Genomic DNA, 27,206 nt, shown 5'->3' on the forward strand with positions numbered 1-27,206 from the left:
GAATGTATGAAAAATAACAATGGAATAATAGTTAATCCTAAAAGAGAGGTAAAAAATCTATTTAAAAGGGGCTGCACTCGTGTTGGACGCTTTCGCGTCCTACGGACGCTTAAGCGTCCTTCACAAAAATCTCCCAGTGACCAATAGCAAACTGCCACGTATGCAGTGAAAATATCTTCTGGCATAAGTAGATGAGCACGCTTTCGCGTGCTAATGGCGTGCAGAAAGCGTCCTAGGACGGTTTGCCTCTTGAGCTTGCATGCTTTCGCGTGATGAGGACGCGAAAGCGTCCTACTTGAATCATGAAAAGCGTCCTTAAAGCGTCCTGAAAGCGTGCAATGAGTTGCATACGACATTGTGGACGCTTAAGCGTCCATAGGACGCGAAAGCGTCCTACCTTTGGTTCAAAATCTTCTTCCTTGTACCTTGCTTGTCATTTCCTGCATAAATTGGGTAGAATAGGGCTCAAAAGCATATATGACATATTTGCATAATATTTAGAGTTTTCCATGGAGAATCTTGCAAAACAAGTCACTAAAATGCCTAAACTCCTATATGAAATATATCACTTTTAAACACTTATCAAACTCTCCCCAACTTGGCTTTTTGTTTGTCCTCAAACAAATCAATTGAAAAGGAAACTAACAAGGCTTTGGACAAGGTTTTTAACATGGTGTCAAACTATTCAAAACAAAAATTTAAACAAATGGTGATTCAAAAATGATCGCGCTGGCAAGCATGAAGTCCACCGCTACTCTAGGTGCAAACTAAGAATGCAAAATATGTCCTAAGCACAAACTATACATCATAAACTTCAAAACATAAACATAACTATCTATGAACCACACCTAACACACTTCTTTAAAAGTAAATGCAATACTATGATAACAATAAGTGAGGTAATGAACACACATCCAACAATCATGCTAACATCCTATTTAAGTTAGGTGTCCATCCAAATATCGTCTCAAAAAGCATAAAAGCATGGATCAAAAGGTCTTGCAAGGGTTATAACTTGGCCGGGCTACAAAAGAAATGTCATATGTGGGGCAATTGATCAGAAAGCCTATCAAAGAGGAACATTCTTTGTAATACAACTTGAAATCCAATATCTTCCCTACCAATAATTACAACCTTTGGTGATTAACAATCAAACTAATAACCTTGACAACTTATTCTATTTTTGATTTTGTACTTTTTTTTTCTTTTTTTTTCTTTTCTTTTCTTTTCTTTATTAAATGTACAACTTTTTCTTTGATTCTATGCTGTCAGGTTATTCTAACAATTTCACCACAAACTTGACATATAATGCCTCCTTTTTCTCCCCAACTTGAATACAACAAAACTCTAATTGAATGTTCCCCTATCCTAAGGCAAGGGACAAAGTACAAAAAGGTTAAGGGTTCAACAAAGTAAAAATATCAAAGTCCTATAAGATTCAACCATGAACTGGATTTTTGAAAAATTTCAGGCAAATTCAATAAGCATTGTGCTTATGAATATTGACAGTTCATGTTTGAGGACTTGATTCATTTGGCTCAGATTGGGGTATCAGATACTCGCTCTTCTCACAGGTAGGCTTTATGTGGTCAAGTAGGTTACTCTCAATTCAAAAAGTGCCTTGATCCTTTCCATGCTTTCAAACAATTCAAAATAATTATCAAATTTAACATAACTAAAACAAGTTAGACAGTGATTATCGGTCTCCAGCATATATATACAACAGTTTGAAGTTACCTCACATTTAGGCTAAGTACTAAGTGGTTCATAAATATTTATGTTTATGACAAGAATTAAATGAGATACATTGTGTGCAAAGTACAAGTTTCAAATTCTTAGTAAAAACTTAGAATAACGGGAAACTAATACCTTGGCTTTGCGCTTTCTCACAATTAATAACATTATCACTCACCTGCTTTTGCTCAAACATTGGCTCCTTGGAGCACTTTAAACTTTGATGTTCATGAGCACTCTTTCTTTTGACGAAACACAAGCAAGATTAAACAAAAATTTTCATCCAAAGCACTAAGTTAAAAACCAAACAACAAGCTAAGTTATTTAACCCAAAATGAAATTTAACTAAACCAAAATGTTGAACACTCGAAACCGTGCTCAAAAAGTATAAGTACAAAAGCATTTAAATTGTTCCAACATCAACATAAAAACATAAACATAAATAGTCAAAGCAGAAATATCAAAGCATCACTAAAAATACAAGCTGATGCGGTCAGTTTGCCGCATCATCATCATCCATGTCATGATCATCACCCTGAGTGCCACCAAAATCTGCACCACTGCCCCCTCCTGGGTAAATTGGCCTGTCCCCAGGCCATCTGCAATACTCCAAATACTCTGCAGGAGTGAGAGTGAAACCTACCGGATCCAAGAGATGCTGATATATACCCTGATTGCTGCGAAAGACAGCAGCTGTTTGGTCCATCATATGAATGTCCCGTTGTTCCTACCTCTGAGCTCTCTCTACGGCTCGCTGCTCGTACTGAGCCATGTAGGACTGAAAAGTTGCAAAATCAAAAGAAGCAAATTGATGTGGTATATCATGCGGATGCTCCTCCTCCTGAGGTATCTCGTGCTCCTCTTCTTGGCCTGGTGCATGCTCTGGCTCGGGCTCATGTGGTAACAGTCCAGCTAGTCGTTGGGAGTGGATGAAAATGTATCGATCATCAACCATTCCTTTGATCTTTTCAACTCGGGGCTCAGGAATTTCTACACCCTGGTCTTTCAGTAGACCCATAAGAAATCCGGGGAAAGATAGCTTAGAGAGCTTGCCTATGTAACCACACAAGGCTACATGCTTCATTTGGTCAGAAATAATTCGGGCAATATCTACTTGTCCTCCTTTTATAATGTGCCAAAGCAAAGGTAGGGCAGCCATAGGTGTGGTTGTGACATGACTCCTGGGCACGACATTATGCACCAAGAATTGGAACATAATACCAGCTTCAAGTTTCATGTCCCTAAAATTAGCGGTTGTATACTCGTGGCTCTTTTTTCCTTTGTTATAAGTTTTCCCTGGTAAGAGTATGTCTCTGGCTATTTGCCTAAAGCTGTAATCTTTGTCTCGCTCCATCTCTCCATAGGCACAAAGGGTGGGGATAGTAGGATCCTCGGGTGGGTCAAGCTCTAGGGGGTTACCGAGATATGTGTTAATGGTGTCTCGGTCAAACCTCACATTGGTACCCCTAACAAAACTAGTGTATGTGAACCTAGCATCCATATCCGTTTTCTCACAATTGGGTAAAGCATTGGCGTAAAACTCTCGCACAATGTCTGGGTTGATTTGGGTTTCAGGTGTCAAAAGTTTATCCCACTTCCTAGATGTTATCATGTTAAGGATGTGGGCATAATTGCCAGCCGGGTTGATGTTGAAGGTTTTCTCGTGCCAGGTGCCCTTGTTCAATTCATTGTACCTCATGAGATGTTTCCCGGAAGAGTACCGGTTACGGTCAAAAATACGTGGTACGGGTATGGAACGCTCAATGGTTCCGGAAGTGGAACCTCTAGTTCGTTTGGTGCCGGTGGTTTTGTTTTTAGGTGCCATCTGCAAAACAACCAGAAAAGTCCATACACATATGATAAAATTCAATTAGAACACAAATGGAATCAACCTAGTTAAACAGATTTGAAAAGCACAGAAAAATAAATGACTGGGGGTAGGACGCTTTTGGGACGCTTAAGCGACCTCAAAAGCGTGCTATCATGAAGACTCTGCCATTTGCACGCTTTTTGGACGCTTAAGCGTCCTCAGAACTGATGAAAAGCGTCCTCCATCTGCACCTGCATAATTTCATCCCAAAATTCCAACACAACACCAATCCAGCATATTTTTGACAACATTAAACTTCCTAAGTCTCTAAAACTCACTAGTGATCAAGAAATTTGCACATGAACCATTCAAAACCTAAATTTTTTCAAAAGATTCAAAATGGGTAACCATTCCAAAAATTGAATGTTCATGGCAATTTGATTCAAAACTGATTCTTTTCACCACTAGATTCCTAGTACACAGTCTCTAATCATAAAAATCTAGCCTTACCCTAGCCTTTCTACAAATGCAAGAAGCATGTATGTGTTTTCTAATTAAGAGCAAGAAAATGGGAAGGAGCAACAAACCTGTCAAATCTTGTGAAAAGAGATTCAAATGAAAGAGAATGAATGCACAAATCTTTGAGTGAGTGACTTGGATTTGACAAAATGAAATTAGGTTTGTGTTTGTGAAGAGAGAAAAGTGAGAAGTTTGTTTTTGTGTTATGTAACCGAAAATGAGAGGGAAGTGGGTGAGTGTGTGTGGTTAAGGGGAGTTAATCCCCTTGGAAAACGTTATGTTTTTTTTTTCAAACCAACGCGTAGGACGCTTAAGCGACCTCCTGTCGCGAAAGCGTCCTCCCAAGTATGCTCAAAATTTTGCTTTTTACAATTCTTGCTTTGATTGCTAAATGACTAAAACTAAATGCATAACATAAAAATACTTACAAAACTGGGTGTGCCTCCCAGCAAGCGCTTGTTTTACGTCATGAGCTCGACGACTTTATCTTTGAAGAAATCACGGTTCGATTAGTGAAATCGTCGACATATTCCGATCAATTTCACCACCGAAGTAGGGCTTCAATCTTTACCCATTCCCCGTCCAGTCGGACTTTGTCATTGGGACTTCTACACTACCGTTCCATAAGGCCTTTTTTTCTTTGATTGTAAACGGATTAGACCACATAGACTTGAACTTTCCCAGGATTAACCGAGATCATGAGTTACACAGTAACACCATTTGTCCGGGCTCAAAGTTTTGTTTCACAATCCTCTTGCCATGATAGCGCTCACCTTCTCCTTGTACACTTTAGAGGATTCAACGCTTGTCGCGCATTTCTCCGCATTGTTGTATTTGAACCTTCCTCTATTCGCCCACTTACTCTTGGTCAAAATTAAAAAATCAAAACGCTTTGTGCGCACAAAACGCTTTGTGCTCTAGTTCAACCGGCAAGTGGCGCGACTTTCACATGCCTCATCAAGCTTTAATGACCAATCTATTCGTGATGCCAACACGACCTTCTTTTCTAAGATTCCTTTGAATTCTAGATTGGACACATCGACTTGACCAAGTGATTAGTAACATAAAAGAAAGTATCGGTGTATATATGTACAACAAATTTACAAAAACCAGTTTTTGTGCGAAATTGCTTAACATGACAAAATTGTTTCGATACTTATGAAATTATCCGCTACTCCCCGGCAACGGCGCCATTTTGATGTAGTAATTTTGCATCAAACAAAGTAAGTATTTTAATATCGTCTCCACAGGGAGTTGCGTAATTCATAAGCGTCTTCACAATAGTTCACATTAAGATATCGAGTATAAGTTGTTTGTTTGTAAAACTATGTTCCTAAACGACATAAAAGTAAAAACGAGATGAGATCGAACTATTTCGCTTGCGGTATAAGATAACGAGCAAGCATAACAGCAGCAATCTCTCGATCGATTAACAGACTCTAGCTTTATAACCAATATTATCACAATCATTTCTACAACATCCTTCGTGTCCAAAGCGATATCGTTATTTCTAAATTATCGTTTAAACATTCGTGTCCAAATCCCTTAAACGATAACAAAGTCGATCGGATAACTTAATCGACCGTGTCCAGCCTGATTAAGCGTCCGAAAGCATTAAAATCTTGATTAAAAGTAATTATCAAAGGTTTACAAACTTGTCAAGAGTGATATAACTTAAGATAGTTTGTTATTCTAGTTCTAGATTCAAGAGTTCGTGTCCAAATCATCTTGAATCTCTTTGATAGCATTAAAAGCAAGAATAACAACAATATTGAATCATTAAGCTAGAACCTTATACATTAAAAGATCAAAAGATTACATAATAGCTTGTTTGATTACCTCAATACTACAAGTAGATGATAGCTACACATAGACATGTAAACTATGCAAGAGATGAAGAAAGATGAAGATTCCATGTCAAGATCCTTCGTGTCCAAAGCGATCTTGAATTGAATCTACTCCTAAACCAATTGCTTTGTGTTTCTCTCTTTGAAATAGCTCTAACCTCTCTCTAGAATGTATGAAAAATAACAATGGAATAATAGTTAATCCTAAAAGAGAGGTAAAAAATCTATTTAAAAGGGGCTGCACTCGTGTTGGACGCTTTCGCGTCCTACGGACGCTTAAGCGTCCTTCACAAAAATCTCCCAGTGACCAATAGCAAACTGCCACGTATGCAGTGAAAATATCTTCTGGCATAAGTAGATGAGCACGCTTTCGCGTGCTAATGGCGTGCAGAAAGCGTCCTAGGACGGTTTGCCTCTTGAGCTTGCATGCTTTCGCGTGATGAGGACGCGAAAGCGTCCTACTTGAATCATGAAAAGCGTCCTTAAAGCGTCCTGAAAGCGTGCAATGAGTTGCATACGACATTGTGGACGCTTAAGCGTCCATAGGACGCGAAAGCGTCCTACCTTTGGTTCAAAATCTTCTTCCTTGTACCTTGCTTGTCATTTCCTGCATAAATTGGGTAGAATAGGGCTCAAAAGCATATATGACATATTTGCATAATATTTAGAGTTTTCCATGGAGAATCTTGCAAAACAAGTCACTAAAATGCCTAAACTCCTATATGAAATATATCACTTTTAAACACTTATCAACGGCGGTAACCAAAAAAATAAAAAAAAACAGTCAAACCTGCATGGCCAGTCAGGATTTAACATGTGTCAGAGCGGCGGCTCATTCCCGCCGTTTCAAATGGCGGGAATGGGGAAAACGACAAAAAAAAGGACAAAAAAAGAAAGTGGGTCAGTTAGGTAAATAAATCTGATAGGGGGTCAGATTTGAAATTTTTTTTGGGAGCAGGGTCAGAAAAAAAAATTCGTTTTCCTTTGGAAAAAGTTGATTGTGATTGTTTTTTTATCCAAGATCTAGCTACTATATCTCAAAATTTTCAATCGAATGATTAACCATCCATGTCGACAACCATAGTTGGTGATGCTAGTGTTATGTTCAGTGTCTCCAATTATTAATTCTATCTTTTATGGTTAAAATAGGATCATTCTAAGCAGAATGTCCACGACTGATGAGGAGTTTCACACTTTTCTTTTTGAGACTTATTTTTTTGATACATTCATGTTTATTAATATTCAAAAATACGGTTAATTCAGTTGAATCGATGACTAATTAAATTCACGATTAGAATTATAGCTCGCTATTATAAATCAAACACAATTTTGAACGTTGATTAAATCAATCATCTATCCAACTGAATTAATCATATTATTACACAATTAACCAAATATTACGAGTGCAAAGGAGTGTTATTGAAACATATTTGTTTTTTATATTGCACTAGAAAATAAAGCATATCCTTATTATAACCCTACGTCCCCACCCAATTATCCATATTTTTATGAGACACATGCACTGTCAGAATGCCACCGACTTACCGCTATGGCTTCTACCACGTGTCTACTTCCTTATGGCTTTATCACGTTGGGATGCTGTTACTATTACGGATTTGGATCTTCTCCATTGAAAATTTTCTCCATTTTTAATCTCCACCATTAAAACCCACTAATCACTTTTCTTTATAATTTAACACCCATTTTCTCTCTTATATTTGATGGTTGAGATTTCAATGGAGAAAACTTGAGAAAATTTTCAATGGAGAAAATCCAAATCCCGCTGAGTGAATATCATGTGACCCCTAACTCTGAGATCTATGCACTTCACTTGGGAACTTCTAATGCTTGAAACTTGGTTTTCCTTTTGACCTTTTTTTACACACAGAGATTCTGTTCCATTGCAAGTTTCTTTGTATTCTTTTAAACAAAGTGATTACTATTTTCATCTTTAAAATTATATAAATAATAAATTGGACTATATAAAGAGCTAAGAGAAAATATTAGTATTATTTTCATCTGTTCCATTGCAAATATTTACTAGAAATGAGCTTAGAGAAAATGTATTAAAGTTGACTGATACTCTATCAACTAATAGTCTGTAATTGTTATCATTGTTCCTCATACTTCTCAATGATTAAAATCATTTCATAAAGTAAGATACTAAATTATTAGATACTCCTTCTGTCCCATAATACTTGACACAGTTGACCTTATTACGCATGCCAATACATAATTTTGAGCTTTAATATCTTGAATAATATATTAGAAAAAATTATGAAAATTTGATATTTTGAAAATACTCATCGAGACAAATCTAACGACATGTTATATAATATTATTTATCTTTGTATATTAGTAGAAAAATATGGTCAAAGTAAGTTAGGTCAAAATCACACATTTTCAAATGAGTTATCTATTGCGGGACGGAGGGAGTATTAGATATTTATAATAATTTAGATACCAAAATAGCTATTATACCAAATAACATGCTTGTGGGACACAACACAAATAAAAACCGACATGAAATGAAATAGGGAGTAGTAGTATTTTAGTAATTCAACAGAAAGACAAGGCTTCTTAAATTATAAATCACATGTAACCATAGCTGGCAGCATATGAATCCTACATTCTCATCCACTGAGCCTGTCATAAAAGCTAGTACTTAGTTGTTAGTTTGCCTCTGCTAGTTGCCATTATTCACATTTCACTCACCCAAGAATAATGGAAAATAGAAGAAACTCATCATTGTTTCTATTCTCAACTCTTTCTTGTCTTTTTCTATCATGTTTCTTAGGTTCTGTTGGAGCTTACAAAAATTACACAGTGGGAGATTCTTTAGGCTGGTTTGACAATCTTGAAAAGCCAACTGTTAATTATCAGAAATGGGTTGCCAAGAAAGAATTCAGCTTGGGAGATTTCCTCAGTAAGTGATTTTATTTTTAATGTCTCCTATAGTCTTTGATTTTTTTTCATGTTTAGAGGTCTTTGGAACATATATCATGATAGAATTATAACCTATAGTACATGATCTCTCTCTGTTTTTAGTTTTTGCATTGAATTACTTCTAATGGCATGCATACTCTAGTTTCAATCCTTCGATCTGATTTCCAATTTACACTCAATTGTGTGTTTCAATTTTTTACATGGTCAATCAATTATAATCATCACATCATAGAAAAATTGACTTTAATTACAACAATCATAAAAGTTATATATATACAATTGTTTGTGATTGATTATTTGATGGTGTAAATTATTTTATAGTGTATCAAAATTAAATATTTTTAAAAATAAAATGTCAACACCACCAATAGTGGATCTACTTTCTCATTAGTAGTTTCTGAAAGGAGCATAAAATTAGATTTTGGTTGTAAACTCTCAACTATACTATTTATTATGAATTATGATCACTATAGTGTCACACCTAAGTGGTTGTGTTTTTATTTCCCAACTGTGATGTACTTATATGCTGTTTTTGGGTATGTGTTGCATTTAATCAATTTATAAAAAATTATGCTTAAATTGGAAGCACTAAGAAAAGGGATGTACTATTCTTGTTCTGGACAGTGGAATCTGTCACAACCCACATTATTCCCCAAATAGGTCCCAACTCAAGTATTCACTCTTCCATTTAGCAAAACAGATTAACACAGAAAATTACTGTTACCGTTTGTCTCTTTTGTAAAAAAGGAAGGAAAAAAAACAGAAGAATCTTATCTTATACTCAAAATGCCAAAGTGACAGTTGCTGGGCCTTTTTGTAATATTCCTTTCTTTTGGTACAAATATTCTCTTTTGATACTATGAGTGGCTACCCGTTTTCATTTCTTTAATTTGTTTGGTTTTAGGATTAAAGTTTGGTTTGTTAATTTCTCATTCGCTTTTGAAATGTTTATGTGTATTCTTAGTGTGTCTTTAGGTTTTTCTAATCACTAGTATTAACTTCAAAGTGTGGATGAAAAATATACAATCTTTATTTCTTTTATAATAATAATAATTTCACATGACATAATTTGACTTTGTTTGTTTTGTCAAATGTAGTTTTCAACACAGACAATAACCACTCTCTTGTTCAAACATATAATTTCACCACATACAAACAATGTGATTATGATGATGCCCAAGACAAGGACACAATCCAATGGTCATCAGTTGATCCGTCCAACACTGATATACATCCAGTAACAGTGGCAGTTCCTTTACTGAAAGAAGGGGCAACATACTTTTTCTCTAGTGATTATGATGGTGAACAATGCAAAAATGGACAACATTTCAAAATAAATGTGACTCATGGACAAGGTTTGCCGAAGAGTCTTCAAAAGCCATCCGAAGATTCTCCGTCTCCGGCTAGTCCAATTTCCGGTGACGATGAGTCTGCGCCAGACACAAATATTCCTTCCAATTTCAACCATCCTAAGGAAGACAGTGACGATGAAAAAACTAGTGACAAAGATAAAGATAAAGAGGAATCCAGTTCTGTTTCGATGTTAAAGTATGCAAAATTTCACAACATGTTATATGGATGCCTTGTTTTATTAGGGACATTTTTCTTTTTTTAGTCTGTGTAAGATACCTTTTATTTATTTTATAATAATTTATTATAGATTTTATTATCTTCTCAATTTAATTTTGTTGACGTGAGATGTGAGCTAGGGTATACCATCTATGTTATTGTTGTATAAAACTTCACATTATATTTATTGTGTAAATTTCAATTAATATATTGAGAAAGAACAAGAGTTCAAGAAATAGTCCCGTTGTTTTTTTTTTTTTTGAAAGACAACAGTCCTGTATTTGATTTGTTCAATTCCTTTGAGAATCCTATTGGATGATCAAGGATCGTGTTTATTTATAGTTGTATCAAAATTTTGTTTTAATATTTGCAACGAAATTGCTTGTGCTACAAGATATATGGTTTTTTTTTGAATTATGAATACGTAGATATGGTGATTGATATCTCAGATGATATCCTATGTTATCGTGAGATGTGGTGATTGATATCTCTGATGTGGTGGGGGAAGACACGATGTCTTAAGGATAGAAGGACATTCAAGAAAACGATGATTTTAATCGTATTGCATTAACAAATCTGATAGCACAAAGAGCGACAAATGAAAATGAATAAAATTAAAGGAGATCAATTAGTGAGCTACATATTTACAACTGCATGATGCAAAACAGAATGCAAGAGCATGTAGTAATTTGTTGACACGATCTGAGTGGTGATGTTGTATTTTTTTGTCAAGTAATCTAATGATCGGAAATTTACCCATTAAAATGACTAATCGAGGAATCTAAGGTTCAAATCTCATCCCTTATATATTGTAATGTCCTTTTTAATTGAGCTATGTTTACACGGATGATAATGTATTATTAAGTAGTTAACATTTAGACATATTTGTTAATTAAAGGATAACAAATTCTACGATGGACCAAAAATTAAAATTCTCTCAAATCTAAAAATTAGTTGACCCGTTATAAAGTATCTATCATAAGTATGAAGCTTGCTGGCCCGTATAGGTTGCTCGGTTGATGAGAAAATAAATGTTGAAGGAGATTTAGATGGATGTTTCAGATTCGATCCTCGAAAACTAACATTTCTCCCTCCCCTCTAACATTAAACTAACAACTAACATTTGTCTATAAAAAATAAAGTAGAAGCTCGTTATCCTCCTCTTTCTAATGAGTGAGACACCATCATTGATCTCACTAATATGAGTTTGAATAAAAAAACAAGAAAACACAATTAGACCACTTTCTCTTAGGGAGAAGAAGAATAAAAAACTTCCACATTGAAGGGATGTCATTGATCATCGTCAACATTCCGACTCAAAACAAATGTAAAAAGAAATGAAGTTAAACACAAAAGTAAATAAATAATGATCAAAGAGAATGTCAAAATTTCAAAGATTAACATCGATATCATCTTGTGTTTTCCTTAGATTGATTCTGCACTGTTAGAGAAATCACACATTCGCACGATCATCGTGCTCAAAGCCATCCAATCTTATCAAACAATTTAAATTTCTTTCATGTTCAAATTCTTTTAATTTAGGGTTAAATATGTTTTTGGTCCCTATAAAATTGAGACCTTCTAAGTTTAGTCCTTACTTAATTTTAATAGCTTTTTTAATCCCTACAAAAAAAAATTTACTTATAATTTTAGTCCCTGCTAAAATAAATTTTGTTTAATTATCCTTAAACTCTTAAATTTTTTAACGATTCTTTTGATACAAGTTTAGAACACTATGAAAGGTTCATTTACTAAAATCTATAATTTTTTAACATGAAATAAATTAAATATGAATTTTTTAAAACGACAAAAGTTTAAGATATAAGTAACAAAAATATGGACGTAGAAATCAAATTTTTGCGATATTTTTTTCGGTTGACCTTTTAATAACGTTCTTAACACGCCTGTAAAAAGTTGTTGAAAAACTTAAGAGTTTAAGCATAAATTAAACAAATTTGGATTGAGTAAGGACTAATATTGAGTGCAGAAATTTTTTGTAGGGATTAAAAATGCTATTACAATTAAGTAAGAACTAAACTTACAAGGTCACAATTTTGTAGGGACTAAAAACATAATTAACCCTTTAATTTATAAAGTTAATTCAAATCTTCATTTATCTGAATCGTATGAGTAAGATCAAATACATCGACCATGTGAATGCAAGAAGAAAGACTATAATAGACCCAAAAGTGAGACGAAACTATCTTAGAGCACAAGTAGCCAGCCAAGCCAAAACCGCACATATATATATATATAATAACTACCTCGTTCCAATTTCTCATTTTTCATTTCTCAACTAACACACCGCGAAGAAAGAAGAAAGAGTTTCACTTTGTTGCTGAACAGAATCAAATCGAAAACCAAAAATGGCGGAATCTTCATCTTCAACAGCAACAACACTCAGAGCGAAATCGGATTCAGAAATCGAAGAAATGCTGGATCGGATGTTAACTCGTTTAGCTCTCTGCGACGATGCCAACCTCGAACCCTTACTCTCCAAGCTTCTTCCTCTCACAATCTCTTCTCTCTCTTCTCCATCCATCGCAGTTCGTAACAAGGTACTTCACCGCCGAATTTCAATTCGTTGCCGGAAATTTCATTATGTAATTGTTATCAAGTTGATTAGCATGGATTTCGATTTTATGTTCCAATTGATGAATGAATCGATTGAAACTATAGTTTGTAGCATATTAGGTTTACGAGACATTTTGCTTAGTTACAGTAAGATTTCAGTTGATGAATGAACGGTTAGAAACTATAGCTTATAGCATATTAGGTTTTCGAGACATTTTGCTTAGTTACAGTAAGATTTCAATTGCTGAATGAACGGTTAGAAACTATAGCTTATTGCATATTAGGTTTACGAGACATTATGCTTAGTTACAGTAAGATTTCAGTTGCTGAATGAATGGTTAGAAACTATAGCTTATAGCATATTAGGTTTTCGAGACATTCTGCTTAAGTTACAGTAAGATTTCAATTGCTGAATGAACGGTTAGAAACTATAGCTTTTTTTTAGTTTTATCAAGTAAATTAATATATATATATATATATATATATATATATATATATATATATATATATATATATACATTCCTCCTTTTCATATTGTAATTGCTGAATGAACAAATTGAAGCTACAGCTTATAGAATACTTAGGTTTACCAAACATTTTGCTTTGTTATAGTAAGATTTTGTATTTTTATTGCATTTTTGTGAGTAACAGATTGTTTACGTGGTTGTTCTTAGGTCTTGCACAGTAGTTATTTTATTCTATTTTCCTGTAATTTTTGTTTTTAAAATTGTGGTTTTCAAGTGATGGAGAAAGTGGTTTGGTGAAAGTTTAATGGTTTAGGGAATTGTGTGTTTATGATAGGTTCTTGAGATTTTGAGTCACGTGAACAAGAGAGTGAAGCTTCAGTCTGATATTGGTTTGCCTTTGACTGAGTTGTGGACGTTGTATTCGGAATCTGGTGCTGCTCCGATGATAAGGAATTTTTGCATTGTCTATATAGAGATGGCTTTTCAACGTGTTAATGCAAAGGTTATTATTTCTTAGTGCATGTTTATTGCTTTGTTATATTTACTGTTTTGTGGTTATAAATTATAATGTGAAATTTGATACTGATAATTCCTGTTTAAGCATTTGGCTAATAAAGGATAGTAGAGCTGAGACTCTTATGAAATTTATTTTCATCTCTTTTAATAAACCGAGCGAGTGCGCACACACATACACATTATTTTTCGCTATTGAATACTTATCATGGAGCTTGTGGAAACAATCTAATGCCCTTGCAATTTGATTAGGTAAAGGAAGATTTGGCACCCGATCTATTGTTGAACATCTCAAAACTTCCTATTCAACACCAGGAAATTATCCTTAGAATCATTGTTAAGGTATCAACCTTTTTGAATCTCCATTGTTACATAACTAAATTTTGTATATTATTTCGTTAAATACTGAATACTTCTGCTTAGTTTGACTGTTTTGCAAATTGGACTTGAGGACAAAGTGTGGTATTGACTTTGGCCATTCCATTCCTCCCTTGGTCGATGATTTTATCATTTTATTTATTTATTTATCAATATTACGTTTTGTTGTAAACTAAGCAGGGTTTGCATGCTCCTTCTCTTTGATGCTTAACAGATTATTGACAGCAATTAACAGTCGTCACTAACAATTGCCTATCATAAAAGCATGACCATATACATAACAGATACATGCATATACTCAGTGCTTATATTTACAAGTAGCTGTTATGAACCCAAAAACAAGTATTGAAGATTAGAATCATAAATAGAAAGAAAGAGAATGAATCTATCATTGGTCAAAGAAGTATGAACTGAAAAAGGAGACGGTTCTCCTTCCAAGTGTTTCCCCTTTCTACGTAGACAAAGCTAATTCTCAGTTCCCAAGTGCTAAACAGAATGTATTTCCCTTTAATCTATTCCCTTGCTCTTACTATAACCACCTAACTAATTCTATTACTACTTGTAACAAATTGTACAACTTCTAGAGTCCTATCAACATGCTTCTAAAGTAAATGCCGGCACACGCAAAATTGCTTGCATAAATCAAGTTTTCCCAGTTTGTTATCTCCCAACACACACACATGAGAAGCTTGGAGTTCGGAGAACTTGAGTATTGGCATTAGTTGCACTTTATTTTGGCTGGCTTGTGAGAAAAGGAGGAATGTTTCAAGGGACTCAAAACACCCATTTACACCAGAATGCTGCTTGTCATAATTATTCTGCCCTGAACCTAGTGTAGAGTCTTATTTGCCCTGATACATGTTTGCAAGAATCATGCTTAGTTATTGATCTTTGGGATATGAGTTATGACTACTCCTTCTAATGAATTGCTGCTTGTTTTTAGGTAATTGGTGAATGCCACTCTGGTCAAATTGGTGATGAAGTTGCTGCAAAGTATAAAAAAGTGAACAATTCTCAAGATAAGGAGCTGTTTATTGAGTTTTGTCTCCATACAATGTTGTACCAGCGGGTCTCTCAAAGGTCTGGAATTGGATTTTTATTATACTGAATGGAGCTTGTGATATTTGCATTTGTTATGTCACAAATTTGGTTGATTCATTCCCATTTAATCAAATGGTAGTTTCTGTTTTGTTGTAGTGGTGGATTCCCTCCTGGCCTTTCTGTTGCTCAAGTCAATCGTGTTACAGGGAAACAACAGTTGCAAAATAATGAACTTCTATTAAGAAAGGTAATCATGTAATGGTTATACCATTATCTTACCATGTAAGGTTCAGATAGTGTATGTTGTTGATGTTATTACCATGGTTCGGAGAACTGGTAACTTCTTCCACTCCTAAATATCTTCCTTCACAATTTTTTCTCTTATCAGAAGGAACGCTGTCTAATCTGAGAGTTTCTCGTCGCCATAGGGATATTCTGTTCATTTTGTTTCATCTTTCTGAACTAGAAATTCATGAGTTCAGAACTTGATTCATAATAGGACATTATAGGTGTTGTTTGATTCACGTAGCTGACTACCTAGTGGAAAAGGATTTTGTTGATTGTTGTCATTGATTTCTAAATTTTCATTTGAATAAACATGCAAACCTGTCAGTATATTCACATTTGGATGGCTATAAGCACGTCCTATTGTGCCTTTACAAAAAAAGCTACTATGTTCTTGTCTTATTTTTTTTTTTTTCCTTTTCTGTGAGTGCAGTTGGGTATTTTGAATGTTATTCAAGCCATGGAGCTTAACCCTGAACTTGTTTATCCTTTATATGTCGCTGCTTCTGTAGATTGGTATGTTCTAGATCTCATTTTACTGAAACCGTTTTTATTCTTTCTTACTAATTTATCTTTCTGAGTTCTATCTTTGTGGTGTTTTATTTGTGAATGATAACATTTGTTGTTTGATCAATTAACTCAAGTGAAGAGCCTGTGGTAAAGAGAGGCGAGGAGCTTTTAAAGAAGAAGGCCAGTGGTGCTAACTTAGATGATTTAAATCTGATGAAGAGACTGTTTTTGCTATTTAATGGTAAGCTATTACAACTTTTGTTGAGATATATAAGGACATATGTTGTTGTCTATTATAGAGTTACAATATTTTTTAGTTTTTTTTTCCTTCAATTTTTTCATGATTATATGTATATGTGTGAAAGTTTCATATGAATCTTGAGTTTGCATGATTCTTACATAAATTAACTCTCAAATATATTCATGTGTGCTTCAGAGTCTGCTTAGTTTAAATCAGGTTTTTCCTAACTACATATTATTTTTTTCATATATCAAATAACCTTTGAGTAAAATTTTGCACACGTTCTGTATTTTGAACTGGGCCCTCTTGGGGGTCTCCAATGCTTTATTACTTGCTGCCCCCATTTTATACACTAAGTGCAATTTCAACAAAGGGAAAAAGGGCTCAAAAATCGTCCTTGTTGTTGTCATGAGGGGGCCATTAGGAAATATAAGAACACACTTAGGCATCCACTTGGTCTTTAGCATTTACCATGCAAGCAGTCTCATTAATTTCAGTCCTGTTTTTGTTTGATAAGGAGAAAAGGTGGGTATAAGGTAATTGCTTTTGTTTATGGTTATAAATTTCAAAATAACCAAGAGAAGGCACTCAACCACTCCTAATATATTTTTATTCAGTCCAAAAATTTAAAATCAAGAGAATGATTTAAGCATTGCGATTTTTTTTTTTTTTTTGGTATTTACTGCCTATCTTCTTCTAGGTCAAAACCTGTATATACACCTTTGCTAGCTAACTTAGCTATATTAAGCAAGGCATTTATTGATAAATTTTTATGTGCCTTTTCGATTGACATTTTGAACTCTTACTATATCTAGGAAGTGTTTCAGTTTTATGTTCTTTAGTATTTTTACATGATTGATGGTGAATGTAGGTACTGTTGGAGTTGAAGGTGTTGATTCAGAGTCAAGAGTGAGTCCTGGGAGTCATGCTCTAAAGGCAAAGTTGATGTCTATATTCTGCCGGTCTATTGCAGCAGCAAATAGTTTCCCATCCACTTTGCAGTGCATTTTTGGCTGCGTTTATGGTAGTGAAGTGTTTATTTATTAATCTTGATCTTTACTGTGCTAATATATGTCCTTCTGTTTAAAGTTTGCGGACTATATAATTGCAAAATTAATTGCTTAGTTATTGGTCAAGGCAGCATGATTTTATGTTCGTTCATCACACATGCACTATAATAATACGACTTGTGCACCTTATTGCCTTAATCTATTGTGTATAGAGTTATTTCATGTGTAAAGATCAAATCTTTGAAGTCATACTCTTTTTCTTTGACAATGCTTTCTGTTAAGATGAATATGAACTGTAAAGATTCAGAGAGCTTATCTTTTGAAATTGTAATTCTGATTCTGTTTCTTATTATGTGATACCTGAGTGTTGCAATCTATGTATAGAGATTCTACAGCGGAGATACAATAACAGAACAATTAACCAAGTTACTCACCACTGTCAGCAACTGAAACTAACAAACAGGGGAATTGATGCCATGTCACGCATGACCCCTTTGTGTTGTCTCACTAACCCCTCCTTGAGATCAAGTTGGTTGATCTATAGAATGAAAGTCAAGTACCTTGAGCTTGTCCCTTAAAATGATAAACTGATGGGTTCACAAGGCCTTGTGTTAATAGATTCTGCACATTGCTTTTTCTGTGGGAATTTGGAGCACCTTCAAACTCTTAAGAAAAAATCAAGTTGCATATGTTTTGTTTTCGCATGTAGAATGGGTTTGTATCAAGGCGCCACAATGCTCATATTATCACAGGAAATTGCAGGATGTGAGGTCTTGAGTCTTGGCATTCAGATCATGGAGGAGAGTTTGAATCCACCTGCTGAAGTGGCAACCAGATTCTAGACTCGGTACTCATTCGGCTTGAGTACTCGACCTAGAAACCACTGTTTGACACCAGAAACCAAATTCAGACCAAAATATTATTCAAGAGCCTGAAGTGGAGCGCCTATTATTAAGATTAGACACCCATCCAGCTTAAGAAAATCCTGTCAATAACAGATGAAATGCAGAATAGGTTGGAGATGCATGCCATGTGTGTGCCTCTCAAGTAGCGAATAATTCTTTTGACTGTTGTCCAGTGGGACTCTAGGGCTGTGATATGAACTAGCACACCTTGTTGACAGCAAAGGAGATTTCTACTTTATGATAGTGGCTTAATGGAGGGAACCCTCCGTAAGAGAGGAGATGCTTTTGGCTATTGCCAACACAGGAGGAGAAGGTGTCAACTTTCAATCAGACCAGCAGAGGAGTGGGAGGAGTTGGGGTGGGGATCTATCAGTGGCTCTTGTGACAGAGGGGGAAATTACTCGCTGTAAGAAGCCGCAAAATTATGAAGCTCTACCATGCAAAGATATACAGCGTCCTTGAATTTCAAAATTGGATCTCTGATTCTCACTATTTGATAACCAAGTTTTACAATAACTGGAACTAACTAACCGGGGAATGGATGCAGTCTGTGACACTGCATGACCCGGTTGTCTATTCTCACAAGAATATGCAGAATATTAGAAACAGCAGTCCTTAAAGACGTGAATAAAAAAGTGACAAGATAATATTCCTTTTGTGATTCAATTTTTCTTTTATTTAAACAGTTAATTCAGTGATCCTATACAAACAGGAATAATGCCTAACAACAAAGCCCCCAGTTTCTTTAGTCATCAATGATGATATCTGTTGAAATCTGGGGCCTAACTCATCCTTACAAAGCCGGTTCATAAGGTGAGGAGTGCCTCCTCATTATAAACTCTTATCAAGAGTCTTATCTATCCGATGTGGAGCTTGGGTTTTTCCCAATACACCCCCTCACGCCCAACACTCTTTTTGGGCCAATGCGTGGATAGGTAGGTGGCCCTTGAATTCGACAAGCTCTGATACCATGTTGAATTTAGGGTCTAACTCATCCTTACAAAACCGGTTCATAAGGTGAGGAGTGCCTCCTCTTTATAAACTCTTATCAAGAGTCTTATCTATCTGACGTGGAGCTTGGGTTTTTCCCAATAATATCTCTTAACAGAATAAAACAGTACACTGAATAGGGATAATAGATTATAACTCACTTTCTCTCACTCTCACTCTCTCTCTGTCAGAGAGAGAGAGAGAGAGAGGTTGTAATCTTCTTTTCTTAATAGTGGAAAAAAATGGAATCTACCTAGTTTGTAATTTTTATTTTTAAATAATTTTCTTGCTTTCATATAGGTCAGAAAATTGTAACTTTTCTCTGTTTGAATAAAATTCTTCTTCATCATCCAAAATTCTTGAGACAAACGTATATGGATTAAAGATTGGGACATTTATGCAAACTTTATTTTGTTGTCTTTTTTACCAATCTCTTTTCTGTTTCAGTGTTTATCTTTAATATTATATATATTCTTGAATTTTGTAGGTAATGGTACCACATCAAGGTTGAAGCAATTGGGAATGGAATTTACTGTTTGGGTATTTAAGCATGTGAGTATGATATTACTTGGCTTTTGATTTTTGTCGGAAGTTTTACCTGTTAAAAACAAATTCTCTTTTTGCCCAGTAGCATATTAGTTAGAATTTGTTCAGTTGAAGATACCAGATGAATTTTTTCAACTAGTAGCATGTTGAGGTGGAAGATAAATGGTGATGACCTGGGTTCCTGGGTTTGCATGGGAAGATGCTACTGGGTGGATGTGGATAAGTAGGATAGGTAGCTTTTTAGGTTTAAGGGGGTGTACCAGAGGAAGAAAAACGGAAGCTATTCTTGTGGCTATGGAAGGCAAACCCCTCATCTTGGTATAGTTTAAGGAATTTTGCTCCTCAAATCCCATTTCCAATGAGTTTAAAGAAGCGATGATTAAAAAAAAATTTAAGCCAGCATTGGTTCTAAATTCATAAGGTTCTGTTAGGTTTGAGGCAAGAGGATTTGGTGCATTGTTGCCTCAATTTCATAATGAGTCATTTGCCAAAAATATTTTTATGTGAGCACTAACTTCACCAAAATAGAAAAGTCTTGCCCTGACTGAATTGAGTTATCTTCATTTATGGATGCTACCTCTGGGTGATGAGTTCTGTTGAAGATGAACAACCACATAAATATCTAGTGAGAGTGAGATGCATTGCAACTGATTTCACATCATACTTTGTCTCATAGACTGTTATCCACATACCGTTGTCCCATACTGAACCATTGCTCCTTCATCATCTCTAATATCTGTAAATATAAATGCAGGCAAAAATCGATCAGCTTAAGTTAATGGGTCCTGTTATTCTGAGTGGAATTATGAAGTCTCTTGACAGTTATTCAAGCTCAGAAGCAGGTTTGCTTAAGGAATTAATATTATTTTTTTATTTGAATGATATTAGTCTATTTCATATTCAATTTTTAAGTATTGACTCAGATGCCAGTGCTCGGGAGGTCAAAACTTATGCTTTTCAATCAATTGGGTTGCTTGCACAACGCATGCCTCATCTTTTCAGGTCCCAGTCTCTCTATTTCTTGTAGTCAACTATATTTCCCATTTCTAAATTTATTTGTCTTTTCTGGAACTTATTTGCATTGGCGGGACCATAGTATATGGTTTTGAATTTTGATTGCAAAATGTTGCAGCACATTTGAAATAAACTATATACAATGTGTGTTTTTGTGTGTGTTAAAAGATTAGTTGATAGCTCTCCATCCTTGGGTGCATATATTCCACCAAAATAAAGCAAAAAAATAATTCCATACCATTTATTGTTTGGTCAGCCAAACTTAACATGAAATTATGATGGGGACCTAGTGACTTCCAAGCGTACTGCTCCTTTGTTATGCGGAACTGAAGCCGTCCATATTACTTTGCAAAAGAAGAGAAAAATGTAAAATTGAAACAATGGTTGAAATAAACAGTTGACCTCGTTGAACAGGAGGAACGCAGAGCAGTCTGTGTTGGGTTGGAGAAACGAAACTGGGTGATGTATCGTAGGATCTAGGAAGCTTTTCTCCAAAAATAAAAGAAGAGGAGCTTTCTAGAGAAAGTGAGTTCGAATTTGACGAAAAGGGAAGATATGTGGGATATCAATTAATTTTTAGGCAAAACTGTTGGGTGAATACTTTAAGGGATACACCATTAATTTTTCTTATATACAATTTGAGGGGGGCACTATTGGAGGTTTCGGGAGAGAAGTTACTAATTCTCACAAACCAACTTCTATGAAAGCTTACGCTAATAGGTGAGGATACAAGAATATTCTTATATCTCTAAAACACCCCTTACACATGAGTCATGAGTCCTTTGTGTATGAAGCATAGACAAAGCATAAGCCCACTTACCTTGTGCTGAAGTTCTACATTTTACTAGAGGAGTGGTGGCGGTATGTAACAACCAAACTCTAGACCACTTGAGAGGCTCTGATACCATACCATGAACCAACTATTCTTAAATCTGAAGTTACTTAAAAAAAAAGGGAAATGTTAACGTGTGCCCCCGGGGCACTCTTTAAGCACCTAAAGTGGTAAGATTTTATGAAAGTCTGCATTTATTGCATTGAAAATTGAATTTTTTAATTTTTTTAAAGAATAATTTCTTTATTAGGAATGCTTAATAAAAAAAGCTGAAGTTGTTAGGTGAAGATCCATGAATGTTTTTTTATGTTATTTCTCTAACACTTACAATGTGCTGAGTGCATATATGATTCACAATCCCTTTGTTCAAAGCTTATTGTTAGGTCTTTCTACTATGCAATTGTGAACACTCTTTGTTGGACACTGGTATTTTATAGAATTTATGGATGTCTGAATTGTAGTCCATGCAAGGCTTTTCTGCGTACTACATGATTTCAAAGCTAATATTTTTTTTTTGCAAGGATGCTTTATATACACTTAGTAAATACTGCATTGAGTATTTGAACGAGAAGATTCCAGTGTTTGATATTCTGTTGATGGTTGAAACTTTTTTTTTGAATAATATTGATGATCTGAAACTGAGAATATAGGAGGTATTTAATATTTATAGATTGCGACGCAGTTTATTGCAGCTGTTTTAGAGTGTTTACCATAGCTAATAACTACTGCCAGCTACCCGCTTACGACTATTGCTGTTACACCACTGCCAATAGTTGCTTTCTCTGTATGACCATTTCTCATTTTCAGTTGATATTTTTATTTTTTACAAAAGACAATTGCATTTGTTAGATTTGGAGGCCATGATTTGTCTATAAATATCAATGTAGTCAGGAACGAGTTTCTACGTAGGTTCGATTGGCCGGTGAAGGAACGTAAAGTCGGGGAACGTAACACGGTTCGTAAGAACCCACACAAGGGCAAAATTGTAATTTCCTATACACGCACACACAATCATATAAATATATAATACAAAAAAAAATAACATAGAAATCATAAGTACATTAAATTTAATTAATAAGTCATAATCATCAAAGTACTCAAAATAAGTCATAAGTTAAGTACTCAAAATACAGAAAAATGAAAACAGAGCATGAAAACAGAGTATTAGGTGAGGGTAGGGAGAGAGAACGACAGAAAACACGTTTAGGTGAGGGTAGAGAGAGAACGTCGGCGAGAAATTCGCTGGAAAAGAGAAATGGCCGCCGTTTTGTGCTAGCTGTTGGTGAGGAACAGCCGTTCACGTTTAGGGTTTGGGTGAGGAAGAAACAGAAAAATGAATTTTCTGGGTTTTATCTTTTATATAAAACCGGGTTATCTTTTGACCCGACCCGGTTCGTTTAGCCCAAACCACTTAAGCCAAAGCCCAGCTCGTTTTTATCTTACGTTCCTGCATCAGGAACTCGTTCCTGACAGCAAACATGGAAAAAACGAACCCAATCAAGAACGAGGCACGTTTGGGTGTGGGGAGCACGTAGGAACGGACGATCCTATGTGCTGGGACTCGTTCCTGTCTACCTTGATAAATATGATTTATGATAGAACATTATGATGTCGTTTGATTCATGTAGCCAACTTCACATAGTGGATAATGGTTGTTGTTGTTGCAGACAATTGAGTCCTTGAGTTAGGTCCTATTTAAGCTGTATTAAGTGGTTGCTAATGGAGCTATTACATGTTCTTTCAGGGAAAAGATTGACATGGCTGCTCGTCTTTTTCATGCATTGAAAGTTGAATCCCAATCTCTCCGATTTGTTGTCCAGGAAGCAACAATATCTCTTGCTGCAGCATACAAAGTAAATTACCCGCCTTTTATGTGAATCTATTTTTCATCAATAATATCTGTAATGGAAAATTTTCTTATGAAGTTTTAATCGTCACTCTATCTGATGTGAAGGTAGTTTGCAAGTAATAGTCACACTGTTGATGTTTACCTCACTTGCATATATGATACATGGCATATGAATTTATAGTATGTATCTTTAAACATTTTGACAAGTAAAAAGTAAAACCTTGTAGAGCTATGAGGATCTGATGAAATTCTTTTGTTTTGGGTATCATTTACTTTTAGTTTTAATGAGATGGAAATCATTTGTTCTCTTCTTTGTACCCTCTTTAAAATCTTAACACCTCAGCAAAAAACCATATCCCTCTCTCTCTCTCTCTCTCAAACTAACATTCCCTCTCTTTTTTGGGTGAGGTGTTATGTTTTATTCGGTGATGTTAGAATATAAGCAAGTATCTTGATATTATGTTAGCGTATCTTGAAGTATCTCATAGGATTAGATTCTAATCTTGGATTATCTAAGGACTAAGATTAGTTTCCATATTACTCAGTTATTGTCATAATTTGTTTCATGATTTTCCTATTTATCTAGGATCAGGTGTCTTGTAGCCCTAGTGTATCTCAGGTTATGGGTTGAACTTAACTCATCCTTACAAAACTGACATGTAAAAGGTGAGAGATGCCTTCCACTTACAAACACAGTTTAGGCTATATCACATACAATGTGGGACTCTCTAACAGTATAAATGGCATTTTTAGAATCCTTTTGTTTTATGACTATATTGCGGTAAGTCTTTGACTAACTTGGTGTTATAAAATGAAATTATCTTCAAATTTGAAGTGTTAAGTGGTGCTCAAGATATTTTGTTTTTTTGGACTTTGTTTCATTTTTGAAAAGATCGTATTATGATCTTGCTTATGAACTTTTGGTGGATTTGAGACTTTACCCTCCTTTCACATTCTTTTATTGACTGTATTATCTTGTATATCAGGTAGCCCCATTAGCAGTGTTACAAGATTTGGAGGTGCTTCTGCTAAACAATTCTCAAGTGGTATGACACAGCTTGTTGGCTACTCTTCTCTCCATGGGACTGTTTACATTATATATTAATTTGTTTCTTCTTTAATATGAGAGACAGAAAAATATAATCCCTTAAAACTTGAGCATTCCAAGCTTTTTATTTTCCACTTTATTCTATCAAACAATTTTTTACATATAAAACTCTTAGATTTTTATATTGGGACTAACTCGTCCTTACAAAACCGGTGTGTAAGGCGAGATTCCTCTCTTTTTAAACTCTTGTCAGACTCTATCTTTAATCATTTAGTGATGTACTAATTTAACAAGTATGTTTTCGCAAAGTGTTTGATATTTTGATACTTATGTAATTCAACACGAGTAAATGCTCGAGAGATGTGTGATGACACAGAATTAATGGTGGTAAATATGCTCGACATATTATCATGATGATACTTAAATGATTTTGATAATTTAGAATTATAACTTTAGAGATGTTCAAGAGGGAAGTTCGAGGAAAGCTTACTAGGAATTAGCAACTTGGCTAGCTGTAGTACCTCTTGAGTTTGTCAGCTTTCCAAGTTCTGGGAACGGGGATCTTTGCAAGGTTTTTGAGTCCTGTCCCTGTTTTCAGATAGATTCGATAGGGTCCTTTCTTAGAATTTGGATATAAATGGGGCTTGGTGCGTGGATATAAATGGTGGGCTGCTCGAATCGGTAGCTCTGATACCATCTTAGAATTTGCTTGTGAGGTGACAACTGCCCCCAGTTATAAATGTTTGTTTGGCCATATCATTTCCAATGCGGGACTCTTAACTAAGCATGCCGCAGAATAATAACCTATTTATTATTAATTCAGGGGCGGAGCTACCTATGGGCTAGGGTGGGCCCCTAAAAAAAATAATTTTTAATAGGTATGAATTATGAAAACATATTAGAATATGAAATTATAATATTTTGCGTCAAATGTTACAAATCGTAAGCATGTCCTAGCGGTTAATGCAACATGTCATGTACCTTCTAGATTACAGTTCGACTCCTGCCTGCTAGTTTTTTTAATTTCTTATCTTTTTTTTAAAAAATATTTATTAAAAAAATATATCACTGGGGATCGAGGATCGAACTGGCGCATACTTGAAAAATTGATGAATTCTTAGCCACCAGGACAACCACTTCATGTTAGGTTGTATTTGATTCTAGTATATATATATATATATATATATATATATATATATATATATATATATATATATATATATATTCTATATCGCTCATTAACTATTTATGTAAATTCCTTTAAAAAAAACTATTTATGTAAATAAAGCACAATTATTATTCAATTAAAAGTATATGTGAAATAAAATAAAATAATATAATATTTATGTAAAAATATTCTTAAAACATCGGTTTGGTTTAAATTATGTTTTATAGACAAAAAATTTAATAATCACTCGAATTAATTAATAAAAAAATATAAATCTACACCTATTAAAAGAATTGGCCCACCCTCAAAATTATTTTCAGCTCCGCCACTAATTATTATTAGTTCCATTGTTATGGTTATTTCCATTTTTAGCCTTGATTTGTCAGTTTTTGTTCATCCAAGGAAGATGCCCTTTCTTTTTCCGTTCTATATTCTTTTAATAATATCCTTCTTCTATCCAAATAAAATTTGAAAAGGTTCTTACAAGAACTTGTTTTGTTGTGATGACAGGAGGAAAGTGAAGTAAGATTTTGTGCTGTAAGATGGGCAACCTCTTTGTTTGATTTTCAACATTGTCCGAGTCGTTTTATTTGTATGCTAGGAGCATCAGATGCTAAATTGGATATCAGGTATAACAAATTCCTTCTGCAATGTGCTGACATGCTGTGATGAGCTAAAACACATTTCAAGGGTTTTGCTTCAAGGGATTGGGTAGCTTTGGTTAAGTGATGTTTTCCTTTGTTGTTTATGTTTTCCTTTTACTTTACGTGAGCTCATTGTCCTCCCATCTCTGTAATTATCTTCTCTCTGTCTGATTGAATTTGTTCTATAAACAAGAAAAGAAAAACCGTGTCTATTATGGTTGTATTCTCTTCATTGAAAAACTGTACAATGATTTGCCTGCATGTCTTTTCCAAAGTAGGCGCTCAGTGAGAGAACGAACCCTTTAGGCATTGTTTCTTCATTCAATCTGTAATCAAACCAATCTCATCCTTGATTTCACTGAAAATTACAGTTCTATGAAGCATGGAAACAAAACTGTAATATGTATTTTTGTTAAAATTTTAGAAGACTGCTTCCTGTAGTAGTATTGCTATTTCTTACTGATCACAACTCTTCAAACTTCTGCAGAGTAAAGATCACACTGATGAGTTGAATTTTAACCAAAAAAATCTACATTGTTATTACTTTTATTATTAGTAAAACAGTGACTCTTCACCCTGTAATGCTTTTTTTGTTGCTGTAGATAATTACTTTATCCCATAGTGATTATCTCTGAACTCCATTCATTGGACAATGTTTGAAAATTTTGAGTTGTGCTTTTAGCACTATTAGGTTTCTGAGGTGATTTAATTATGAAGTTTCTTTTGATCTGAAGTCTTGTAAATTCATTTAACTAATTTGATCTGA

General features: G+C 34.7%; 2 protein-coding genes across 4 annotated transcripts in view; both read left to right on the forward strand.

Annotated features, from left to right (window-relative positions):
• Nucleotides 1-8,526: 8,526 nt before the first annotated feature.
• ENODL18 (early nodulin-like protein 18) lies at nucleotides 8,527-10,661 on the forward strand. Its single transcript, XM_085709582.1, has 2 exons — nucleotides 8,527-8,836; nucleotides 9,954-10,661. The coding sequence occupies exons 1-2, from the start codon at nucleotides 8,635-8,637 to the stop codon at nucleotides 10,469-10,471; spliced, it is 720 nt and encodes a 239-aa protein (XP_085565708.1). The 5' UTR covers nucleotides 8,527-8,634; the 3' UTR covers nucleotides 10,472-10,661.
• A 2,044-nt stretch (nucleotides 10,662-12,705) lies between these two features.
• The window catches only part of LOC146924653 (ARM repeat superfamily protein), a 31,819-nt gene continuing 17,318 nt past the window's right edge, over nucleotides 12,706-27,206 (forward strand). For 2 of the 3 annotated variants that reach the window (XM_085709583.1, XM_085709584.1), the window contains exons 1-14: nucleotides 12,706-12,983; nucleotides 13,801-13,968; nucleotides 14,232-14,321; nucleotides 15,301-15,437; nucleotides 15,555-15,645; nucleotides 16,117-16,199; nucleotides 16,328-16,434; nucleotides 17,306-17,458; nucleotides 19,827-19,891; nucleotides 20,640-20,727; nucleotides 20,809-20,887; nucleotides 23,476-23,584; nucleotides 24,567-24,626; nucleotides 26,307-26,425. In XM_085709583.1, coding sequence (XP_085565709.1) covers nucleotides 12,792-12,983; nucleotides 13,801-13,968; nucleotides 14,232-14,321; nucleotides 15,301-15,437; nucleotides 15,555-15,645; nucleotides 16,117-16,199; nucleotides 16,328-16,434; nucleotides 17,306-17,458; nucleotides 19,827-19,891; nucleotides 20,640-20,727; nucleotides 20,809-20,887; nucleotides 23,476-23,584; nucleotides 24,567-24,626; nucleotides 26,307-26,425 — 1,541 coding nt within the window. In that variant the 5' untranslated portion in view covers nucleotides 12,706-12,791. Of the gene's footprint in view, nucleotides 12,984-13,800; nucleotides 13,969-14,231; nucleotides 14,322-15,300; nucleotides 15,438-15,554; nucleotides 15,646-16,116; nucleotides 16,200-16,327; nucleotides 16,435-17,305; nucleotides 17,459-19,826; nucleotides 19,892-20,639; nucleotides 20,728-20,808; nucleotides 20,888-23,475; nucleotides 23,585-24,566; nucleotides 24,627-26,306; nucleotides 26,426-27,206 lie in introns of those variants that run through there. The other variant, XM_085709585.1, reaches the window with a different exon arrangement.

Source organism: Medicago sativa, chromosome 5 (genome assembly GCF_051527215.1).
Source record: "Medicago sativa cultivar Bolivia chromosome 5, Bolivia_mono, whole genome shotgun sequence".
In the NCBI taxonomy this organism is placed as follows: Eukaryota; Viridiplantae; Streptophyta; class Magnoliopsida; order Fabales; family Fabaceae; genus Medicago; species Medicago sativa.

Bases quoted from the DNA above. Each gene is read 5' to 3' on its own strand.
- ENODL18 (XM_085709582.1), top strand. From the start codon at position 8,635: ATGGAAAATAGAAGAAACTCATCATTGTTTCTATTCTCAACTCTTTCT. The intron at 8,837-9,953 runs GTAAGTGATTTT...TGTCAAATGTAG, and splicing joins CAGCTTGGGAGATTTCCTCA to TTTTCAACACAGACAATAAC.